Source organism: Eurypyga helias, unplaced genomic scaffold, assembly GCF_000690775.1.
Source record: "Eurypyga helias isolate BGI_N326 unplaced genomic scaffold, ASM69077v1 scaffold10316, whole genome shotgun sequence".
In the NCBI taxonomy this organism is placed as follows: Eukaryota; Metazoa; Chordata; class Aves; order Eurypygiformes; family Eurypygidae; genus Eurypyga; species Eurypyga helias.
The window spans coordinates 11,985-35,588 of record NW_010254686.1 but is presented as its reverse complement, the minus strand read 5'-3'; the positions used below and the strand labels follow the sequence as shown (position 1 = coordinate 35,588).

The 23,604-nt window shown below is 37.6% G+C and overlaps 1 protein-coding gene across 1 annotated transcript in view; it reads right to left on the bottom strand.

Annotated features, from left to right (window-relative positions):
- The window catches only part of EVI5 (ecotropic viral integration site 5), a 69,868-nt gene extending 46,671 nt beyond the window's left edge, over nt 1-23,197 (bottom strand). The window contains exons 1-12 of the mRNA XM_010153092.1: nt 22,972-23,197; nt 19,035-19,224; nt 15,786-16,010; nt 14,729-14,803; nt 13,953-14,078; nt 13,032-13,175; nt 11,918-12,007; nt 11,718-11,815; nt 10,236-10,296; nt 7,554-7,607; nt 5,141-5,173; nt 4,442-4,588 (exon numbers count right to left, since the gene is read on the bottom strand). Coding sequence (XP_010151394.1) covers nt 4,442-4,588; nt 5,141-5,173; nt 7,554-7,607; nt 10,236-10,296; nt 11,718-11,815; nt 11,918-12,007; nt 13,032-13,175; nt 13,953-14,078; nt 14,729-14,803; nt 15,786-16,010; nt 19,035-19,224; nt 22,972-23,120 — 1,392 coding nt within the window. The 5' untranslated portion in view covers nt 23,121-23,197. The remainder of the gene's footprint in view (nt 1-4,441; nt 4,589-5,140; nt 5,174-7,553; nt 7,608-10,235; nt 10,297-11,717; nt 11,816-11,917; nt 12,008-13,031; nt 13,176-13,952; nt 14,079-14,728; nt 14,804-15,785; nt 16,011-19,034; nt 19,225-22,971) is intronic.
- Between the last annotated feature and the right edge of the window lie 407 nt (nt 23,198-23,604).

The window sequence follows — 23,604 nt, the reverse complement described above, 5'->3', positions numbered from 1 at the left end:
ATTACCTCTGTTTTTATATTTAGCACTAACTGTAGTACTTTACTACATAAAGTATTTTTATTTTCTGCTTTTTGGTTGCAAATCAGAACATAATATAAAAAAGTGTATCTTACAATAAAGGAAGTCTTCTATAAGGTGTAACACTCATTCACAAATAGATATTCCCTATATCAATTATTATGCTCTTTATTAATAGCAATCATTTTAGCATGAGTTCCTGAAAGAAACTACGGATTATGGAGTTGCTGCAACAACAGCCAAATACATGGTTATAAATTACCTTGCAAAATACATGTCTCCATCTGTATGTTTAGTCAATTAGAATTCTATCTTACGAAGAGCCTTCTTAAGATGTGAAACAATTTTACCTTAAACCGCTCATTTCTAGATTCAGTTTTCAAGCATTCAGACTGATGAACTGGGTAATCATTGAAAATGAGAGTATCACTGGGAAAGATGAGATTTGTGTTCTGGAGGTGTATTTAACTAGCAGAAATCATTATTCATTTTTAAACACCCAGAAGTTATCTTTTTAATTTAGAAGAAATATTGGGGGGGTGGGGGGTGGTAATCCACACACAAAACAAAAAAAAAAAAACCCAGAGAAACCCTTCAGCTCATAATTATCAGTCATAAATTAGGCCAGGCTGATTGCCATCACCCAACTCCTCAAACACCATCACCCTTGGCATGCCTCAAAACAAAACCTTCTGTATTCTGCTGAAGTCAGGCACAACTTCCTCTATGCAGTTCTTGACTGACTAGCAGTATGAGGAAGAAGCCACCTTCCTCTTAATCTTCTGGTTACCCAGCCTTTAGCAAGTTTCTGTATTCAAAGACTAGACATGCCAAAGACACATTAATACCATACTCTTCAAAACCATTCATGCAAATATTTAGGTAGCTGAAGCACTTAACTCCCAGTGCACTTCAGAATATCGTTAGTTTTACAATTATTTTTTCCTAGTTATCACTATAAAAAAATTGTACAGGTTACACACTGTTGTTACACTAATAGTTGTTCTCTAAGATGTAGAAGTTTGCATCCAAAGTAAAGCTAAGTGTGAAATCTCCACCTCAAACTCCATTATTTTCCACTTCCTTTTCCCCATCCAAATGACCTTATATTCAGAAATATGCAGATTACACTTGACACTTATGTGATTTATTATCTGATCATTAGTACTATTTTCAGGTCGTCTGGGAGAAGTACTATGGCAGAACTTCCTCACACCAGGAAACAATGGTAAGAACCACCTAAGTGGACTCAACACTTTGTAATAAAGTCATTCTGGTTCAACTAAAAACTCCCTGTAAATAATTCAGCACAGGAAAAAGTTAAAGTTGCATGCAATTTGGGCTTCTGGTGTTGGACTTCAGTCAAAAGAATACTCCTCTACCCTCTCTGTATTCAGCCTTACAAAGCAGTGCTGCGATAGAGATTTTCTTCATACCCACACACATTCTTTAAGCACTTTCAATATTTTAAGCCATCCAAAATGTGCTATCAAATCTCATAGAACAGACAGAATAAACCCTAAATAACAGTTTAATATAAATAAACTTTTTACAAAGATGACGTTAGTATTTCTAAAGGCGGCTATGGTTTAGATAGTATTTTTGCTACCAACAAAACAAAAGAACCTACACTTATTTCTCCTGACTCATGATTTATAAATGAAAGGGGTTTTTGGGTTGTTTTTTCTTTTTTTTTTTTTTAAATCCCACAGTCTTATTCAGATGAGGTAGCTGCAAGTATCCTTAGTATCCTGATATTTCATACATTCCTATTCAGAACTTCATACTTAAAAACTTTACAGTTTCTATCATGCTGAAACAGACAACTCAATATTGGAAAACACGTAGATGATAGAACATGTAGGATAGATGCTGTACCTTTAAATAAATACAGATAAACTATGTAGCTATTCATAGGGTTCACTGTGCAATCATTTTTGCTAGCCATAAACAAAACTGAAATGATTGGGCCTGTAGTGACAGGACAAGGGGTAACGGGTTTAAATTGAAAGTGGGGAGGTTTGGATTAGATATCAGGAAGAAGTTCTTCCTGGAGAGGGTGGTGAGGCACTGGGACAGGTTGCCCAGAAAAGCTGTGGATGCCCCATCCCTGGAAGTGTTCAAGGCCAGGCTGGATGAGGCTTTGAGGAACCTGGTCTAGTGGAAGGGGTCCCTGCCCATGGCAGGGGGGGTGGAACTAGATGGTCTTTAGGGTCCCTTCCAACCCAAACCATTCTAGGATTCCATTAAAAACATTAAAGCAAATATTCCAAAGAAAATACCGAAGAGGACTATTGCCAAGAGCAAAGCTACTGGCACTAGGAATTTAATGGGGTATTCTCCTCCAAGTGAAATGCCAAAACTCAAAAGAAATGGAAGGATTTCTCCTGGGTGGTGCCCTTCATGCATGCAGATGTTTACAGGTGCTGATCCTATTCCCATGCATGGAAACAACAATTACAGATCTTACTAATGCAGCACAATCTAGGGAACTACTAATTGAAACCTTCATAACACTTCCACCATGGTGTCCAAGTTAACTGAGACTGTCCTCAAAACCACAGTACTGGTACTTACACTTAAAAATGAGTCAACTACTAGGCACAAAACCATCTATAACCACATGGATTTACAGCCTCAGTTCCAGGCACAGTCAGACTATTCCTTACAGTCATGTTCATATTTAAGTGAAGGAAACCAAGGCTGCAAGCATGCAGGGTAGGAAGTGTGGCTCTAAAATTAACTGTCCATTCTCACATTTTACTTACTCTTCACTCTGCAGTACCTGTCCCATCTTCTGCCATCATCACACCTCCAAACCCCGGCAGTTTTGCAATCCAGTTATCTGGATTTTTGCTCAGGACCAGTTCCCATGCCTAGCCAGGATGCCAGGCTTCCCCATCACTGCTACTTAGTAAGGTCCCTGGCATAATCAAAAGCATTGGCTTTAAAAGTCCTATTATCCACCCATTAACTAATAAATGTAGCATTTTAGTCTCTTTTATTAACTTGTAATTGACAGGTAAATCAACATGGATGCCTCCAAAAACAAGTTCCAAAAGCAGGTGTACTATTGCAGGTGTACATGCAGTAAAAAAGCTGGCTACCCAAGTTCAGAAACACTTTCACTTGAAAGATTACACTTGAAAGATTACAATTCATATAAATTTTGGAAAGCATCACTAGAACATCCTCATCTTCCTAATCATAATTTTTTCATGGGTTTCCCCCCCCCCCAAAGAAAATGCTAGAGTTAAATAAAAAGCAGCATTACACATTAGAGTAACACCTCATTAATAACTCTTTGCAACTATTCTGAAAGATGTACCTTTTTTTTTTACATTGAAATGCATTAAGTAGGCATAATAAATTATTTCTATAATGTTAAATTTAAGTTACGATTTCTTTTCAGTCTAAAAGTAAATCTCATCACTGCCTTCCAAGGCAAGATACAAGTATTATACATCTTGAGTGGAAAATTTGTAAAAAAACTGCCTCTAAAGGCATCTGGTGAAGCAGCTGCAGTATGCTGTAGTTCTAAAAGGTTGTATCTCATACACCTTAAGTACTCTGGGCTTCAGAGAAGTACTTAGATACCCCTTACTTCCAACAATATGAACATATTCACATTGACACTGCTAGTGCACAGTGTACTCAGCAAGTGAAGACTGCTGAAACCGCTTCCCTCCCTCTCTCAAGAGAAGACAGTGAGCACCTTGCAAGTGGTTTAAAGAAAGTAACTTCAGTCTCACAGTAACGGTCTGAAGTCTTGCACGTTATACTACTTAACACACATAACACACAAACACATTACTCACAGAGCTGCTAAAAGTTATTTTCCTGCTCTACTTGGACATAAACCCACACCTTTTATTAAAGTCCTGTAGTTCCAAACTCGGGGACAATACACTTTTATTTTTGCAAGCAACACATTTAAGCATGCTAGGGAAAAAAAAAAAAACCCACCAAACAGGTGTCCAAAAGAAACATTAACATGGAAGAGACTGACTTAAATGAGAAGCCAGGTAAAGGCATCAGGAATCAACTCTCAAATTTTAGTATTCAGTGACACAATTTGCACTGGCTAGATCCTTAGCATTAGGAGTTACCAAAGGTTTTTTGGGCGGTCAGTTGTTAGCATTTCTTTGGTGGCAGTGGGTTTTTGGCTTGGTGTGTTTTGTTGTGTGGTGTTTTAGTTCGGTTGTTGGATTTTTCTTTAAATTAATAACTTACATCTATCTAGGGTTATGAATCTCACCTATCAATAAGAACAGACCACAACATCCCCATGTTCAATCTGTGTAATTTTGAGAGTGCAACTCAGAATGAACTTTTACAAGGACAGCACAGAGGTCATGTCATGATGAGGAAACAAACAAAATTGAGTGAAGAGGATGAGATGATGTGCTGCCAAGCTCCTTACCCATTGCTGCTGCTGTTGGAGCTCCCTGATGGTATTCTCAGCTTGCTCCAGTTTAGTAACGGCCTCATCACTCTGCTGTTTGATGGTGGCCAGCTCCCGTTTTATGAGGTAGTTTTCCTCAGCCTCCTGGGCCCTTGTCACTTGTCCCTTAGGACATAATTATTTTTTTTAAGCAATTGAGGACAAATCCGAGAAAGACTGCCTTTAAGATGCTTAGCTGCTTATTTCATCAGGTTGGTTTTGCAAACAGCAGAGTACAATTGGTAGAAATTTTAGGACAAGGTAGTACTAAACAGCTGCTTTAGTATTTTATTATAGAGGTCTGCAACCATTTAGCAAGCACAATTGCGTACTTGCATTCAATAAAATTCCTTTCATGCAATATTTCTCAGTTGTACATGCAGAGATTTCAGTTTGCAATATTCAATGTCAGTGTTAATACGGTGTCATCGAAACCATTTATCATAGGAATTTGTACCAAAACAATTACATTAGGTTAGGAAAAATATTATAAACGTGCAGGTATTGGGTTTATATCTTTTTAGTAAACACAATTAAACAAGTTTCTAGGAAGAGATTAGCTCTATATTTATTCCAAATCAGCAAGGCAGAGATAGGGTACAGCATGCAAATATGCATGCATTAAAGCAGTTTGGGGGTTTTCGAGAGTAGGAAGAGACTCATAGTAAAAGACTATACCTGTATCAATCTATCTGCCAAGGAAGCACTTTCCTACAAAGGAAAAATCCAGATAGGAATAAGGACAAGAAAAACAAAAAAAACCCAGAGGGGTGATAATAGTAACAAAAGAGACAAGAGCTGATAGAAGGAAAATGCCCAAATTCTACCCATTTTCTGTATAAACGTTTTGCAAAATTAACAACTCTTCACATAAATAAGGCAACTCGGCCTGAAAGTCCCTGGAAGCAGCCTTTTCTGCAATAGATTTAACACAGTCCATCTCTGACCCAAGCAGGTCTCAAAGACAGATTTCCGTAACACCTAAGAAGTCACCTACAGGAAACTGGATGTTTTTATCTGAATGGCTTGCTTCCCTAATTAACAAAATTACTGATACATTATCTGATACAACCTAGTAGATAGATGCAAGATGTGGTCTATGGTCCACCCGCAACATGAAAGGCAGGCACAATTTGAGCACAAAGAAAACACTACTAAGCACTGAGGTGTTCATGCAGAACTAAAGCTTCCAAAAAGATGAAGTAGGGAAGTTACATGGTGCAAACTGACAGACAAGTAGAAAATTTCTACTATGACATCTAATACTTAGTTTTCCTGAATTCTTGCAGTAACTCAACTGAGCAGCTCACAGATTCTCTTTGCTTGCCAAAGTTTTTCAAGAAAGAGAATTTTCTTCTATGCACTAACACTCCATTCCTCCCCTCCACACCCCAAGCTGCACATTTAATTACTTTCTACTCTATCAACCTTGAAAGCATTCAATTTTTGAAGATTCTACAACAGAGAACACATCTATTCACAGACCACCTTTGTCCTTGGAACTTTTATTGAAATTAAAGTTCTAAGTAATAGCTCTTATCAACCACTCAGAAGTTAAAGATGTTTGTCTTTAAGGTACACTAATGAAATCACAGGTAAAACATACAGGTTAGGATGATGAAAAAATATTTTAAAATAAGCTTCCAACAGAAGAACTGTATGTGTTTGTTCACACTTTATGATCTGTTTTTCAGATGCTGTGGTGAGAATGATCTCCAGTAATTCTTACTAATAGATAATAATTTCCCATTTTGAAGTGTTCTAAATCCAGTCAGAACGGGATACTTTGAAAGTGAATTCTTAATATTTAAGCACAGAGTTTGCAAAAGCAAATCTGGCAGTTCATCATGGACTTCCTAATAAAAAAAAAAATCTGATTTCAAACCTCTGCAAGTGTAAAACAGGAATATTTACTATTATAAAATTGCCAAGAGCATTGAAGTGATTCGCTACAGCATCAGAGTTCTTAAGAGGAGCCTGCACCTTTCAGTTAATTTTAACAGCACTTCAGTATTAGAAACAAAGATGTTTATAAAACTATTTTTGGTCACAACTTTCACAATATATCCTCAGCATGCATATTTTTCCAAACTAAATTGGGAAATCAATTAGAATTTTACATAAATTAACTGTTTTTCCAAGAAACTGTCATGGATTTAACATCTGAAGTGTGAGACCTTTCAATTATTTCACTCTAAATTGAACCTTTACCATTTCCTTCCTGTGAAACTGTTTGCAACTCACAACAGCATTCAGTTTCAGTTGTTGAAAGAGAGTTGCCATTCGTGCTTAAGATGGACAAGCATGTTCTCACTCTGGAGCAGGCCAGCTCAGACGCAATCTCTTACAGGAAGCATGACACCAGAATGTAGAAGAGGCCATTGGAGAACAATGCCTGCATGTTGGCAATGTATTGACAACAATTATCATGCATACTTTTAAAGTTATAGCCAGTTACAAAGAAGCCTAACAAAACTCTATTCCAGACTGAATTTGACGTGTCTTGAAAAGATACTCTCCCCACCATGTACCCAAAATAGTTATAAAATATCAAAACTAAGTAAACCAAATTAATGGCAGCAGACTTCCTGTACTGAATGTGTATGCTGCAACAACACCCCCTACTACAGTATTCACTAGTGGTGAAATAATCTGCTTTCATCTCCTTCTCTCTCTGGTCATTGGTAGGTCTGTCACTTTGCTCCTACGTAAGAACACCCAGCCACTTCAGATTTGCAAAATTGAGGATTCTCTCACAATATCCTCTTTTCCACCCAAGCAGTCTGCTATTTCATGTAGTCTTCTGGACTTTGAATAGATGCTTCTAATTCAGAAAGAAAACAGTACAACAAAAGTTGGGTATGTCCAAGTGTTTGATTTCATATTCACTATGAGCCAGACATAACAGCCTTATACATTTACAACCACTGACCCCACTCGCTGTGCTCTTTGGCTAAGCACCATGGGTAACACCACAGATAGCAGTAAAAATGGTAAACTATAGTTCTGAGATTCCCATTTCATATAATAAAATTCCCATCAATTTAAGTATAAATTAACACAGATTAAAGCTAATCACCAACGTACGTACCTTTTCTAATGTTTCAATGTGCTGTTTCAGGAGTCTATTTTCAGTTCGCAACCTCTGGAAGGTAAAGAGTTCAGAATTATATTTCTCAAGTTATGACTTGAAAGTCTGATAAAACCAAAGCAAGCTAACAACGTTTATGTCATAACATCTATGAAAATTAATAAAAATAAAATAGTGACCTTTTTAACATCCTTTTATATAACGTACTAACTCAAAGATGAGCTTAAAGAGCTTGATACAGCAAAGATGAGAACAAGTCTTGTGTTATCTGTGTTGCATTAGATGAAAGCAGTATGTCTACAGGTGAACCACAGGGCTTGACCACACATTAGACTTGACAGCCTCCTCTTCAGAAACGTAAGCCAGACAGTATTCATGGCTAAGAGACACGAAAGCGCAGTCCCTGCAGTAGGACAGGCTGATGAGAGAGCTCCAAGGTTTCCTTCCTTTTCCTTCAAATCACTATTATATAATTTAACATAAATTATTTAATCTGTCAGGTTATTCTGAGAATTACTTAGCTCAGATGTCCCAGAAGTGAGAAAGAATTGTATTGAATTACATATTTTACCAGTGCATTTCCTACAAATATTAGCAGTCAGCATTCAGATGGAAGAGACCTGTACCCCTAAGAACAGAGCCATGGATACCAGTTCAGCAATGCTTCATTCTGCCAGCCTAAGGGGCAGACTCAACATGCTTAGTTTTCCATCTGCTGAAAACAGCAGTTTCTTAGCAAAAGAGAGCAAGTTAGAAATGGTTTATGGCCAGCCCCGAAGCAGGGCCTAGACACGGACAGCTTTGGGTTGGGTGTGGGGGTTTTTTGGTGGTGTGTTTTTGTTTGGTTTTGGTGTTTGTTGGTTGGAATTTTTTGTTTGGTTTGGCTTTTTTTGGTGGTGGGGCGCAGGGGTGGAAGCAGAGGATTTCAAATAAGTTAAAACACTAGAATCTGAAGTTAGAGTTGTCTTTCAAATAATTTTGTTTTGTCTTATTCTGCAGAGAGATGTTATCTAACTCCTGCAAATCTTCTAATTTGAGATGCATTACAGCAGGTCCTAATGCTGCTAACTGCATTGCTGCCTGTTACAACAATAAAACACTGCCCAAAAAAGCTTGGAGCACCTTTGTGGTCCCAGGTGCACATCACTGTATTTTTCTGAAGAACTGATACCTCAGAAACTGATGTTGAGAGGCAAAATGACTAGCACTGGACTGGAAGAAGGAAGGCTGTAACTCATTCCTTCTACTAAACTTTGTATAGTACACTTGCCCATCATTTCTCCTACTGCCTTTTCTTATGGAACTGGCTAAATGAATGACACCAGGAAGCAAACCCAGATCAAACACTATGCCATGAAAAGAGAGCAGCAAAACCCTATTTATGTCACAAAAGCAAAAAGATGCAGTGATTACATAAATACAGGAAGTAGGTCAATTAGTAAAAGGGAAACAAACTCCAGTCACAGGGTGGGTTTTTTCCACATTATGTGTCAGTTGCAGAAGCTTCAAAAGAAAAGAGCCTGCAGACAGAAAACACTCAATCCTGGGTCCAACGAAGAAAAAAAAAAAAAAATCAAGATCTCAAAGTCTGTGACAAGCCACACAAGTGAATTCTGGTAAACTGTAAAACGTGTTTTACAAGCCTCCTGTGTGGGACACCTACACCTAAACCAATATATTCAGAACCTCTGCTAAATGAGGCCATCTGCAACAAAGCTTTAGTCAGCAGACAATAACGAAAACTAAGTACAACAGCTCTCCATCAAAGATTTTTCTTTAAGTGCCCACCAGAAGTCTCAATTTCACTCTAAGTGTCCCTTATGAGCAGACATCCCAAATACAAATGCTGAAAGAAAAGAATTTGGGTACCTCAATTATGTGTCCCGCTACATATACATATCAAATGTTGTGCTGGTTTTAGTCAGGACAGACTTAATTTTCTTCGCACTGGCTATTATGAAGCTGTGTTTTTGGATTTGCCCTGAGAATAGTACTGATAAGGTGTTTTCAAGTCGGTGCTAGGGAGTGCTTGCAGCAGTCGAGGACTTTTTCAGCAACTGATACCACACCTATGTTTCCAACTTTCGTTACAAGCAGTATGTGTGGGGGACACAGTTCAGACAGCTAACCCAAACTAACTGAAGGAGTATTTCATTCCATAGCACAGCATGCTCAGTATGTAAGCAGGGAGTGGGCCAGAGGGCTATAGCTCCTCTGCTTCCTTGCTTGTTAGCTTGCTCATTCATTAGTGAGTTGGTGGGTCAGTTGGCTTTCCCAGTCATGCTGTCGCTTGTGGGGTTCGCTTGGATTCTGCTGCAATTGCTCTAGGCCTCTGGCTCTCGCTACTTGGGACCTGGCTGTGTATCAGTTGCTGGGTGGTGAGCAATCGTATAATATGTTTTATTTTCCATTATTTTAACTACTTATTATTAATAGTATTGTTACTCTTATTAGCATCACTATAATATTCACTTATATTCAATTATTAATTTGTTCTTATCTCAATTCATGAGCTTCCTTGTCTTTTCCTCTGATTCTCCTTCTCCAGTGGAGGAGGGACAGGAGGTGAGCGGGCAGCTGCGTGGTACTTTACTACTAGCTGAGGTTAAACCATGACATATGTAAACCCAAATATGTAGGAATTAAACTGATCCATAAATAAATTCGTTGAGGCTCTCTTACTTTAATTTCAACTTGTTCTTCCATTTCTTTTGTCTTTATTGTAGTGTATTCCTTTTCTAACCTAAAAATAAGAAATAGTAAATTACAATTAGAAAAATTGCAGATAAAACTTACTTGTTGCCGAACAACCTAACAAACAGTAGAACAGAGGTACAGATTATTGATAGTTCCTCTGCTGAAGTGGCCACTTGAAATGCACACCTGTGAAGATTTAGGCTGGACATTAAAACTAAATTTAATCACACACTTCTCTACCTGTGGACAGACTGTGAAGCAGCACTCAAGTGCAGGTGCTTGCTTGCACACATTTACAGTGGCAATGATTTGGAGCTACTCTGTAATAGCCACTCAGTGTAATTATATGATAATCAATTCAATAGATTCAGCCAATGGAAAACAAAGCTTGGAAAGCTTAGAAGACAAAGATGCAATGAGATTTGAGACAAAAAATCTTAAGCATATACACCAATTTTGCCCCCTCTCCATCAAACCACAAAATTGTCCCAATTTGAAAGGGTGACAAGAAGAGGAAACAAGCAGAGATGCACAAATCTATGGAAGATCACCAACTAAGTTTAGACTTGGAATGATACGAGTTTAAACTACATACACTTATACTGACTTTCACAAAATGTTCCTCCCCCGAGAGCTTTGTTACTAGTTTTGTTTTAGAGATCAGCTCACTGTACAGCACTGATCATCAGCCGCTGACAGAAGGATTGGCAAATTCAACTTGAAAAACCCTAGCACAATCTGCAGTACAGGAACCGTGAATGTAAAGCAAATTATAACTAACGGGAGAATTGCCAAACTTAATCCTGGAGAAGCACAATATGTGCAGCTTGGCTTATCAAAACTTCAATTTACCAAAAGCAGAAAAAGAGAAGACATGCCAATAACCTTAAAAAAGTAGTATTACACTCAGGATTTCAAACCCCAGATTAAAGTTATGTTACAATTATCAACAGTATTAGAGTTTCATCGATTTATATTTTAAACAGCACTAATCTGATGTACCATACATGTACTCTTTGGTACTGTGAATACTGTTCAAGTTCCTGAGAACTAAAATCTTACGAATTTAGTCCAGATCAGAAAATTTAACCTTCCTTCCCTACTTCATCCTCAAAAAACCAAAATACCACCACCCCCTCCCACCCCAAACCGCCCACCCACACTGGGTTTTTTTTCTATTCAGATGCTGTTGACAGAAGTACTGTAATTCCCCGTAACTTGCAGCTTTCCTCAAAAGCTTTTTAGGTTCTTTTATAAATGAGATATATTCTATTTAAGAAAAATTACAAGTACTGCTCTAGAAGAATTTTTTAGCACAGAACTTCAGTTTTAACTGTTTATACTATAAAATACCAACAAAATTTAAAGATAGAAAATTAATTAAATACTGAATAAGTTTCTTTATCTTTAAAGCTACAGCAGCTCCTAGCAACAGTATAATCTATTTTCTCAAAATGTTATACCTACTTTTTCATCTTTTTTGCATTGTATTTGACTTGGTAAGATGCTTGGATTAATTTGTCTGGACCACTGTCAAACTGATGTGGAATGACCTTTTGAAAGTGCTAAAAGCAATCAGAGAACAAGATTACATATAATTAATAGCTGCAGGGAAATACACACACATTACACATTTCAGACGTCTCTTAATTTTAATCTCAATTTACCTGTAACATTCCTTCCATGTCAAGTTGTAGTAATTCTGCTTGGTTCATCTGAAGTACTGCTAAACCTACTCGAAATACTATCTCTAAACCCTGAAAACAGAAGTTAAGAAGTATCCAAGAATTATTCATGGCATTGTTAACAGGACAGAACGATTCTACTACTTAATGTTGGAAATCTTATCTAGTTTCTCAAATAAGGAAAAGTGCAACTGAAAAAAGTGTCTCAAATTGGTTCTTGGTTTATTTTTCCCCAAGGACAAATACACTGGTTATTTGTCCTGATGCCAGGCCCACCCCTCACTCAGAGAAGTTAGAGCTGAGGTAAACTCTCAAGTGACAGGTGTTCTCTATGTCAGCTTCACCAAAAGCTTTAAATATATCTGGCACAAAACACCCAGATACTTCTCAAAATAGCCTTCTTAATTTCAGACATGGTACAATGCAGTTAAACTATGTAAAACAGATACAATGGAACGTCTCACTCAGCACATACTATGTTGGACATTGAGTGTAATCTGAAAGGATCCAACTTTGATTTACTGCTTTCTGAAAGATGATTGCAAAGAAAGAGCATAAATGGACCACAAGCTTCCGTTTGTTACAAGTTACAATCACAGAAAGCTCCAATCCTAAACATGACTTTGGTGTCTTTGTGATAGCGAGACTGGATAATTCCACAGATTTCTTTTGGTATTGTTCACATCAGCTGGACAGTAGAAGATGCCAACACTCCCTCTTCTTGGCCTGCATATCCTCACATAGCTTTAACTTTGGTCTGAAAGCAGCATTACTTTCCACACCAAACATTATAATACCGAGAAACTGATGTCCCTGCTGTATGCAACACTGCATCACATCCAGAACTGCAAGATGTGGTAACTCTTCAATAGGCTTGGAGTACAAAGTTGCATACTGTATCTACATTTAAAGATTCAGCTGCCCTTCCCTGACAAACTACATGGACAGACATTTTCCCCTACAAAATAAACTGACAGGCATAAGGACTAAAAAGCAAGAGTGTTTGAGATTTTTCCCAACATAATGGGATTTATACTACTACCTAAATACCTACTTTTAACAGCTACTCTTGAAAGGGAAAGATGTAAGCAGTTACCTCAGACATAAAGATATCAAATATTCTTGTTGCAATTGGTAGTGGAAAAGTTGTAAGGAATATAGTTAAAAACCATGACGACGCATACATAGAAGTGTGGAAACTCTGAGACTGAAAGTGCACATAAAGCTCTGGAAGATGCTCCTGGAAAAAAAGAAAAAAGCCTATACGTTAAGCTTCTGATGGTAGTTTTAGTATGTCCACGTTATTGACAAATTTTGAATAAAAAGGAAATAATTGATACTTAGTACAGACAGCAGCTTCATAACACAGGACTAGAATAAATAGTACTCATCGTTATCCAGAACCATGCAACAGAAATCCCAGTACAGAATGCCCTGCAGAACACAGATTAGAAAACCACTTCCTGATCCTAATGGTAAGCCACAAGCTTGTAAATCCCTAAGCAGCATCTAGAATGGAATACAAAAGAGAGCTGGAAAAAAATCTAGATTATGTCAGAGACCTATGTTTTATATGCTACCTAACATCCCGCCCTGATCATAGTGTTAGGAACTGGATCACAGAACACAAGCCAATTTGTCTCCATCAGCCTGACCAGGAAGAAGGTTTCTGTGTCTCAAATCTGAACACAACTTTAATTCTACATATGAGAGTATCTCCCATTTTCCATAATAGCTATAAATTGACTGTGAAGACCTTGACTTTCAGAATCTTCAAACAGAATTAGACATTCATATGCCAATACAAATCCTCATGATTCAGTGGTTAAAGCCAGCCACCGACTGCCAAGGGTTAAAAAAAGGAGGCTTCACAGCCACATACATTAACTTCTAAAGTTCTGAAAGTAACTATTGCTAAGAGATCAGCCTGTTAGCCAGCAGACATGCCTGCCCTTGAATTCCCAAGTTCCTCATTAATAGTTACTGAAGAGAAAGTTTGATAGATGTTTGTATGTACCTGTATCATGCATTCAAACTGGTACATACAAAGGCCCAGTTCAGCCATAGTTGGTTTAAAGAGTTCTCGTAGTCTGTAATCTTGCATTAATTTAACAAACACACAAAATGCTTCCTCTTCTGGCATCTATAATTAAAAATAAAAAAGCACAATAAAAACTCTGGACACATGGAAGGATATATCAGAGTAACTGCCTGGCAGGGTTTAGGTGTTTTTTTGGTGTGTGTGCACAGCAGGATTTTGGGTTGTTTGATGTTTTAAGGCATTTATAAATCAATTAAAGTCATGAACTTTTGTATATACTGAATTCTATAAAAGTGATTTCTGAACTGAAATGGAGGTCTGCAAGTTGCTTATAACATACCCTACTTCATCACAAAATAAAAGGCAGTAATACAAAGGCAGCTTTAAGATCACCAAACCAACTGTGAAGCTCCACTGACCTCCGAGATCAGTGCAGGGGAATTGAAAAGAGAGGTTGGTTAACATTTCCAACAACATTCACAAAATATCTTACAAGTCTGCAATCCCATCTCAGCTCTAAGAAGAAAATGTATTCTCCCACTCAAAGACAGTGTCATATTGGCAAGTAGAAACACATAGAATAAATCTCATTTGATTTGCAGAGTAAACAGCTGCCCTTCACAATTCTATTGTAACAGAACAATGAAGGAAAACCCTTACACCATTATAAAAATTGCATCATATATCATGGTGGTATATTAAGATTCTAGCGGGGATTTTAAAGGTTCACATACTTCTAGTATCATGTTTACCTGCATAAGCAGTAATCCAACTATAAAAGCACTTCCTTGACAGTATCCAACCTCACGATCCACCAAAGAATAAGCCTGAGAAATAAAGTTAAGACTCTCAACAATTTAAACCTCATTATCAATAAAAAGTAATCATAGTTCATGCTCTTATTTCACTAATGACTATTCTTCTCCCAAATCCACTGAGGACAAACATTCTGTCAGAAGTTTTAGTCAAATATTCTAGTTGCTACCTGCTGTTACAAAGGGGTATGAACTCTAATCTCTGATAGCCTACAAAGCTGAAATTAAGGCATACCTAAAATAACAGCACACATGCAGTTTTCAACTACAGGAATTTGCCGAGAGGTAAAGAGGCTGGCATACAAATTGCACAAGGTTACTACTTTCATAGGAGATCTGCCAGACAAGGAAACAACAGTTTTATTTACAGGTGGAGGAGACACAGTGATCTCCAGGCATGCTGCAACTTCATTTTAGAGTTATAGAAGTTACTAGGATTTGGAAACCTGCCAACTTTTATGCTGAAGCTATGCTGTATGGAAAAGTGTCTTCCTAAATCTAAGCTCTAGTACAAGGAAGACAAAACAATGTCAGCTTAGTTTTACAGTGGCAGTCTCACTTTGTGATTAGGCACTGTAACAGCTGCATGTTAGCTTGTATCTGCTGTTTGTTGCTACCACTTCCAGGTTGAAAAACATTTGAAAACTGAACACTAGTTCTCGTTTACAGTGTGCTTGTCTTGGTCAACACTGTTTGCCAACTGCTGATAGCACAGTGGAATGAAGTGTGCCCTGATGCGAAACATGTGACTTAGTTTTAATGTAACTTTACCAAGTTTTTTAAATGTCAAAGTAAAACCATTAGCTGTAGGAATACCACATTTGAAAGCTGTCTTTGAAACCGGAATGTGATTTGTTTCACTATTTCTGTCAAGTGGAATGTTTAAAAAACTTGAACACATGAAACTGATGTAAGTTCCATACACGAGGCAAACTTTTCAAGCTTTTGTGCACATTCTTGCTAATGTGATTCAAGGGCTGTAATACTGACTTACCTTCATTACATTAAACAAGACCTCCTGTCCAAGGCTGTCTTTTTCTTTAAAAAAATCATGTTCAGGGTACGTTCTAGCAATGTCCCTTCTTATTAATTTCTCACAGGGAGATGTCATTTTCAAAAGCTCTGAATACTGATCCTTAATTGGCATACTTTGGGCACTGCATAATAGTTGCCAAACAATTGCTCTGAAATGATGAGGTATCCCTTTTCGAACAAGCTCCTAAAGTACAAAAAGACACAAATTAATTTATATTTCCTGAAAATATAAACATAGGTCTAAAGAACAAAACAACACACAAATGTTATTCAAACTTTAGAGGACATTTACATCTTGTCAAAATCCAAACATAGTTTATAAGATGTAAACCTCAGTTCTAGCCTGACAGATTGTCAGGTAACAAAAGCAAGGAGAGACAGAATTTTAGTGGCCAAATTACCTAATGAAAGTAGTCCCCTATTCATAGTAAGCTATTTCCAAAATGGAATATGCAAGTAAACAAGAACTCCCATGAGGCAGAGTTTAATACAATTATTTTCATATTTCACAAGATTACTAAAGATAACACCCTTAATCATATTTGTAGTGACAGATATAAGGAATCACCAATTAAAAATTATTTCTGTGACAGGTAAATGATAAAAAGTGGAAGTAACTGCAGCACAGCCAACTGCAACAACAACAAAAAAAAAAACCAAACATTGCACAGTACTAATCTCAGAAGTCATTTGACAAACTTGGCAAGTCGTGTCTAACTTCTCTGGTGTGCCAATATTTCCAAGTTTACATTTAAATACTATCTTAAAAGAGGTTTCAGACACCAGACCAATAAAACATTAAATTTACATCTACTGAATTATCTAAAATTACTTTACCTTCCCTGGAAAAAAAAAATCAGCTAGGTATTACACAAATCAAAACTTCACAGATCAATAGATTTCAAAACCTGGCACTTGTTTTTTGAGAATGCACAAGTACAACGTAGCCTTGTTGCTTCACCTCAAAAACTGAGAAAAGAGTGTGATTCAGGAAGCTTATAGACTGTCTCAGTGGTACTTGCAGCAGCTAGTATCAGTCTGACCTAGAAGATTGTCTCTTAAAGAGAAGAGGATTCCTTTAATAATTGTACGTTGAGAACTGTTATGAAGTATGTTGTCTCCTGAAGGGCAGTTTCTTTCACTAGTATGTATTTTGAAGCCACAGTACTCTCTTATTCTGCAAAGCTTCCTCTTTTTGTTTGTTCCAAATACTTCTCCAAACTAAAATTAATGCAACAGTGATAATTTTTCAAGAGACTCCTGCTTTCAAGTTTTGTTTCTGTTAAGCTTGAACTCTACTGCAGGAGTTTTGCATCACTAACCTCCATTTTCTAATATCCATAAGATCTCCAGCCTTCTTCAGAATCATCCTAGCAACGCTACTCAAACTCTTTGTCCTGTCTACATAACTATGACACCATATATTATTTCCTATAAGACTCCAAGACAACAACCCTAACACATCAGCTTTCCACATCGGTCTCTAACCATCACTTGTCAACAACACACTATCAGACTGCAGATCAGTCACCCTAAAGCTTCCTGGGCTACTAATAACAAAGCATTAGCAAGGCATTTCTTGCTTAGTTGTTACCATGCACCTGCTTGACAGAATACCAGGGTTAATCCCTGCAAGAATCCTAAAGGAACAGCAAGAAAGCACACCTACTAAGGCACTAAAATGATGCTATTCTACACAGTATTATGCACTCTGAAAAGCAGGACTTAAGTCATCCTTCAGAATCCCTCCATAAAAAGGAGTTCTGAAGTGGATCAAAAAAACCTTAAGGATGGAACACATCACCCTACGCAGGACAGTATATACACCAATGTCTAAAGCTTAAAAGAAACCCCACTTACCAGATACCTAGTAACTTAAGATGAGCTTTTAGAGCCAAGACAAAAAGATACGTATGCTGCTAAAGTCATACCTACTGGCACAATCAGGAAGCAGGAATAGATGTTCTGGTCCTCTATTGGAAATGCAAAATGACACAGTTTAGGCTGACTTCCAACAAGCAAAACAAAACCAAAAAATACTGACAATTATTTAACCATCAAAGGAAGACTCACCAGCAATATAACTAAATATTTACTAAAAGTTAGTCAAATACTTCCCAGATTATACTTGGCCAGCTGTAAAAACAAGTGATATTTGTGATGCTTGGAAGTGGTCAGATGCAGGCAGTTCAAAGGAATTCTGTCCAACCATATCTACTTACTACCATCTGACTTCTGCTTTGCCAGGTTCATGTGACTGCCTTTTCATGGCCTTTTGGGAATACCTTTCCAAAAACTGTTTTCCCTATGCAAGCAGGAAGTCTCAAATTCATTTTCCTCCCTTGTTTCCTCTCTCAAGTCATGTTCTCTTTAAAACTGCTTCACATTAAAGATACTTTACTTCAGCCCATTGTTCTGCCTTCCCACAACCTATTCATACACACATTTCAAACTGCTCAAAAGACCCTGAAATTTGTATTCTGCACGTAAAACCACAGCCTAGAGTCAGTAAAGAATTAAAGCAGCACAGACTTGCCTGCAAACAAAAAAATCACATTCTGCTGTACTTGCTGCCTCTAACAGAGATACATTCAAATGCCCTAGATACTCTGAATTTGAAGCGTAATAAGCAACCTAATTCCACTTCTGTACGTGCCCACAACTAACCCAGACTGGACACACACTGGTCAAAGTTCGTCTGATCCACTCAGAATTCAGAAGCTATGTGTTCTTCTGCTTAAACTCATTCCTGGAATCATACTTGGCATGCACAAAAAACAAAACTCAGCCTCCTACAGCAGAATTATCAGTCCTTCTAGTAAGAAAGCTTGAAAAAGACAGCTGCTCAGTGGGAAAATAATCATAGCATCTTACTATTAGATGCTCTTAAGTGGGTTTTCAGTAATCCCATTTTGGAAACATGAAGCAGACGTTCCCCATATTCATGGGAATCTCTCATTAGAGGTAGACTGAAAGCTTTAGTATTCAAGATATAGTAAATGCATCTAGTTTTCAATAACAGACATTTGCTGTTGCCAAAGTCTCGTAACAGTTACACAGGAAGCACTAAGGCTTAAGGATGGAAGTATAGTCAACTGAAAGATTGTTACATATTTATTTAAAAAAAAACAGACATCCAACAGGAAGATAAAACAGTATCACCTAGCACAGTACAAATACAGCCTAAGAAATAGTGTCCAACTACTACCTTAACTTGTTTTTCTTTCTTTTTCCGTACATCTTCCCATTCGTTCACAATCCTCCCCCAGAGGATCCACGAGTCTTCTTCAAGATGGCTGAGATTGCTAGAAGCTGATGAACTAGATACAAGAGAAGATCCACTGTTTCTTCTTGACCCATTTACTGATCGCAAGGATTTGCTATCTGTTTCCAAGAGTCTGCAAAGAAAGCACACAAAAAACAAATTCAAGTTCTTCTAGTCACAGTACTAGAACATAACTGTTTGTTTAGAAGTCAGTTCTTCTAACCTCTTCATAATTAATACAAACAAAGGTTCAGTGGAACAGTTTTTCCAACATCCATTTTACTAAATTTGAAAAGAATGGCCAATGTTACTGTTTCTTCTTGAGATCTCAAGTAATTCTGCAGACAGAAGAACAGCTCACATTGCAGCCTTTTCAGAAACAGATAAAAACGTCACATCATATATTAACAACACTGAGAAGTGAGTTTTTAAAGCAAGCGTTTTGTGGTCAAGAACTAAATCTTAATACATAAAGATATCAAATTAGAAAAAGCACAGAAGCATTGCTAGTCCAGTGCTCCTTTACAGATTCATCATATGGAGATTAATAGCCCTACAGGGAAAATGTTTTGTTTTGAGGCATAAGTACCAGCAAGAGGGCTTTGACTTTACTAACAAGAAAACATAGCTCTTGGTCAGTCTGATGCACAAGGAAGTTAAATATCCTCAGTGATAGTGTCAAATGTCAAAGTACTGTGAAAGAGACAGTAATTTTAATGAAAAGAAAAAATTAATCTCCTAAGTCTACTTGATTACACTTTTTTTTTTAAACTCACAGTGAAAATACAGAATAATTAAAACATGGAGCAATTTTAAACACCTGATATTTGCTGACAACTGTTCACAAATCAACATGGCATTTTACAAATGCATGAGAAAAAAGTCTCAGAACCAAAGCATGAGAAACAAGCAACAATGGTGGTTAGTATAGCTAATGAATGTGTAATTAAATCCTGGAGTTCAGATGCGAGAACTTCTGGGGTTATCAGGGAGAAAGGAATACATAAAAATATGCCAAGCACTGAACATGTTGCTGAAGAGACTTCCCATCAATCTGGCAAGGAGCAGGGGTTTCTGGGCATACAGGCATGCTCTGTTTGTCCTCAACTAATACTGAGCCCCATAAGCAGGGGGAAATTTTTTAGACCCCCATGTGCAGTAAGAGCAAGAATTAAGTCTAACTTGAAAATATGTTTTTCTATATCGAGAGTTTCATTTGTGCATTAACTTCCAATATTGCCAACATCTGTAAAGCAGATAATTTCTCAATACACCTGCACAAAAGCTAACCCCCACCCCAGCATTTCAGCAAGGTCAGGTTAGGTTTTAATAAACTATAACCCGAGTCACGGTGTACCCAAGACTGTACACAAATCTCAGCATACCTACAATATAAGCTCTCTGCTAAGATATATATACTAGCTCTCCCTGTCCCCAGCTTTCACCTGCTGGTGTTTATGGAAGTTAGAGAAAAAAGGTAATTTAATTCATGAAAACAACCAGAACAGTCTCTGCAGTAGTATTTTGTTTGGAAAAGGTTAAATAGTAAGGGGGGAGGGAAGGAAATCAAGCTTTATCAAGAAACCTGACCTATTCAGATCCATAATAAAAATTTACAGATTAGAACTCCTCCTCTCAATCTCAGACAGTGCCTAAAGATCAAATTCAAGTAATCACAGAGGAAAAACAAGCACAGAGTAAACATCACTATTATGAAAACAAGGTTCTAAATAGTCACTTTCAGTTTTTCCAGTTTTATATGTAAGTTACACTAAGTTTCTGTAATTTGACCTTACCTGGATAAACTCATTGTCCTTAGATTTGAAAATGGGAAGTCCTTTTTACAGTAAGTAGCGAGTTCTGTGGCATTTAGCCACTGTTTTCTTTCACTGAAAACTTTATAAATGATTTACTAATGCCAAACATCTCCACCAGGACTCTGGACTGAGCTACCTCATCATTCTGAGAGGACTTCCTGTATAATTGGATTACGGAATGCTACAAGACCTAGCTTGATACCATTTCAGTTCTTGGTATTTCTGTTTAACTAATTCATATTCTCCTTATTGACATGAAAGCCAGCACTGAAAAGGAAACCTTTAACAGCAATTCTTCCAGGAAGTAAAAACAAGAATAGTTCCCTGTGTTCAGAGTACAATCCCTCATCAACAAAGCGCCACTGTGCTAAAATGCAGATTCAAACGTTTCTGAAACTACAGTTCAGCCAGCATAAGAGCATCAATTTTCTGTATTAAAATCTAGTATTTCACAAGAAGAGTACACTTGGTAGGATAGCCTCTAGTTAGAATTCACACAGAAGACTACTGCAGAATTGAACCACAGGTCTGGCTAAAATTAAATAAAACCAGACAAGATTGCTAGCATATTTACTAATGAAGAACACCAACTTGGAAAAGAAAGGATAGCAAGCCCAAGCTCACATTCTTCTTTCAACAAGCAAACTAGTTAACTGTGGGTCTGAGATGACTCTCACTCTAACACAGATAAGCAGTCCAAAGAACAGGTGTTACTGCTTCTCAAATAAAAGTTAGTCCCTTAGTCATGAACTGAGCTGAATGCCTCAGATTAAATTAGCTTTCTTAGAAGAACTAGCTTTTTTTTTTTCTTTTGATGAATTTGCATTTGCTATGAGGTATAGCGAGTTATACATACATTTCATCTCCAAAGGAAAGAATCCCACATGCCACAAGGAAAAAAGATGATGTGGTTCTAGAAGCTGCCTTCCCATCTTGTTTAAGAACAAGACAGAACCACAGAATCACTAAGGTTGGAAAAGACCTATCGGGTCATCCAGTCCAACCATCAACCCAACACCACCATACCCACTAGACCATGTCCTCAAGCACCATGTCTACACATTCCTAATAGAAGAGACAGAACAAATTCCCTGTATGTTGTATTGCTATTAGGCTGCAGAGTACAAACATGAGAGAAGACATGCCAGGTGACACAAGGCATTAGCATCCTCCCAGTTACTCTTTTCCTCTACTGAAAGTCACTACCCTTATAACTCAATCAACAGAATAAAAAAAAAACCCACACCAAAATTAATACCTCAACTGCCTTAGTGTCAAGTCCAGCATGCTTACAGAAGCTACTTTGAGCTAAACTATCAAACTCTGCACTTCACCACAGCACAAGGGATAGCAATCCTCAGAAGGTATCAAAGCCCTGCGGCTATCTGCCAAGTCTAAAACCTATCTGGAGCTCAAGTTCTCCTTTACAGTCACCCTCTCATGAATGACATACTTGTCACACATAACCAAATTTTGCTAGAGGCCAGATAACTGATAAGTCCTGCCTCAAAACTGCAAATAAGCACAGGTTCTGGATATTCAGCATTAAGAAATTGCACAGACCACTTTTATTTTAGTGAGACTGCCAATCTGCAGTCACTATGCACACCAAGATCAACTGATACAACTGAAAGTTTTATCTGCACCATCTACAGTTCAAGACGAATACACAGTTGTAGGGAGGCTGCCCAGAAAATGGTTGCCTACTCTACAATAAACAAAAATTCTGGATGAACAAAAAAGACTGATTAGGAATTTACTTTTCATGAAATTAAGACCTTAGACATGTACCACCACTAACATAACAGCAGGATGCATCTACTATTTCTTGCAAATAAAGACGGCTGAACACTGTTCCATCTCTAAACAGAGAAGGTTATATAGTGGAAAGCAAGAACTGGGTAAAAGCGGAGAGACTAGAGAAAATGGAATACAGAAATCTAACATTTGAAAAAGCAAATAGGTATTACAGTTTTGATCTAAGAAGGTGAGAAGATTTTATGGAAGTTTCAATCCTGAGATATTTTTAATGCAGCTGGACTCAGTAATCTTAAATGTCTTACCTGTTCTGTTCCTCAAGTTTAGCAAGTAATTCTAAGTCATCTGGACTCAGCTGTGTGGGTGAGGATGGTGATAATGCAGGTGTAGAGAGAGTGGTAGAGGGGGATGTAGTGTGTAACGAGGCAGATGGACTTGCCACCTGACTGGCCATTTGACTGACGGTGTGCGATACAGTGTTCTTCACCCATGAGAGAGTAGAGCTCAGCCTTCCTGCTACCTTGTCTGTCGCCACCTGTAATGACAAAAAGAAGAGGATGCAATGGTTATTTCTTTAATTCTTTCAGTAAGTCTGCTGTCACTGAAAAGAGAAAAAAAAATATATACAAGATGCATGAAGTGACACTGAGATCATTTATTTCCCTGGAACACCCAAAGCTGTCAGAAGCAACACAAGCATCAACAGCAATACAATGTTATAGAACAAGTAACATGCAAATACGCTGCTAACCCACCAAGAAAGACCCAGATGAATTCCTGACATGTACTGCAGAAATGAGCTCTGTGAATATAAGAATACCACAGGATCCAGGATTAACTCAGAATTCCCATTTCAAAAATAGAAATAAAAGCTTATTTTAAAACATCTTGATAAACCAATAATGGCACAGAAACTTTAGAAGAGATATACAAAGTCA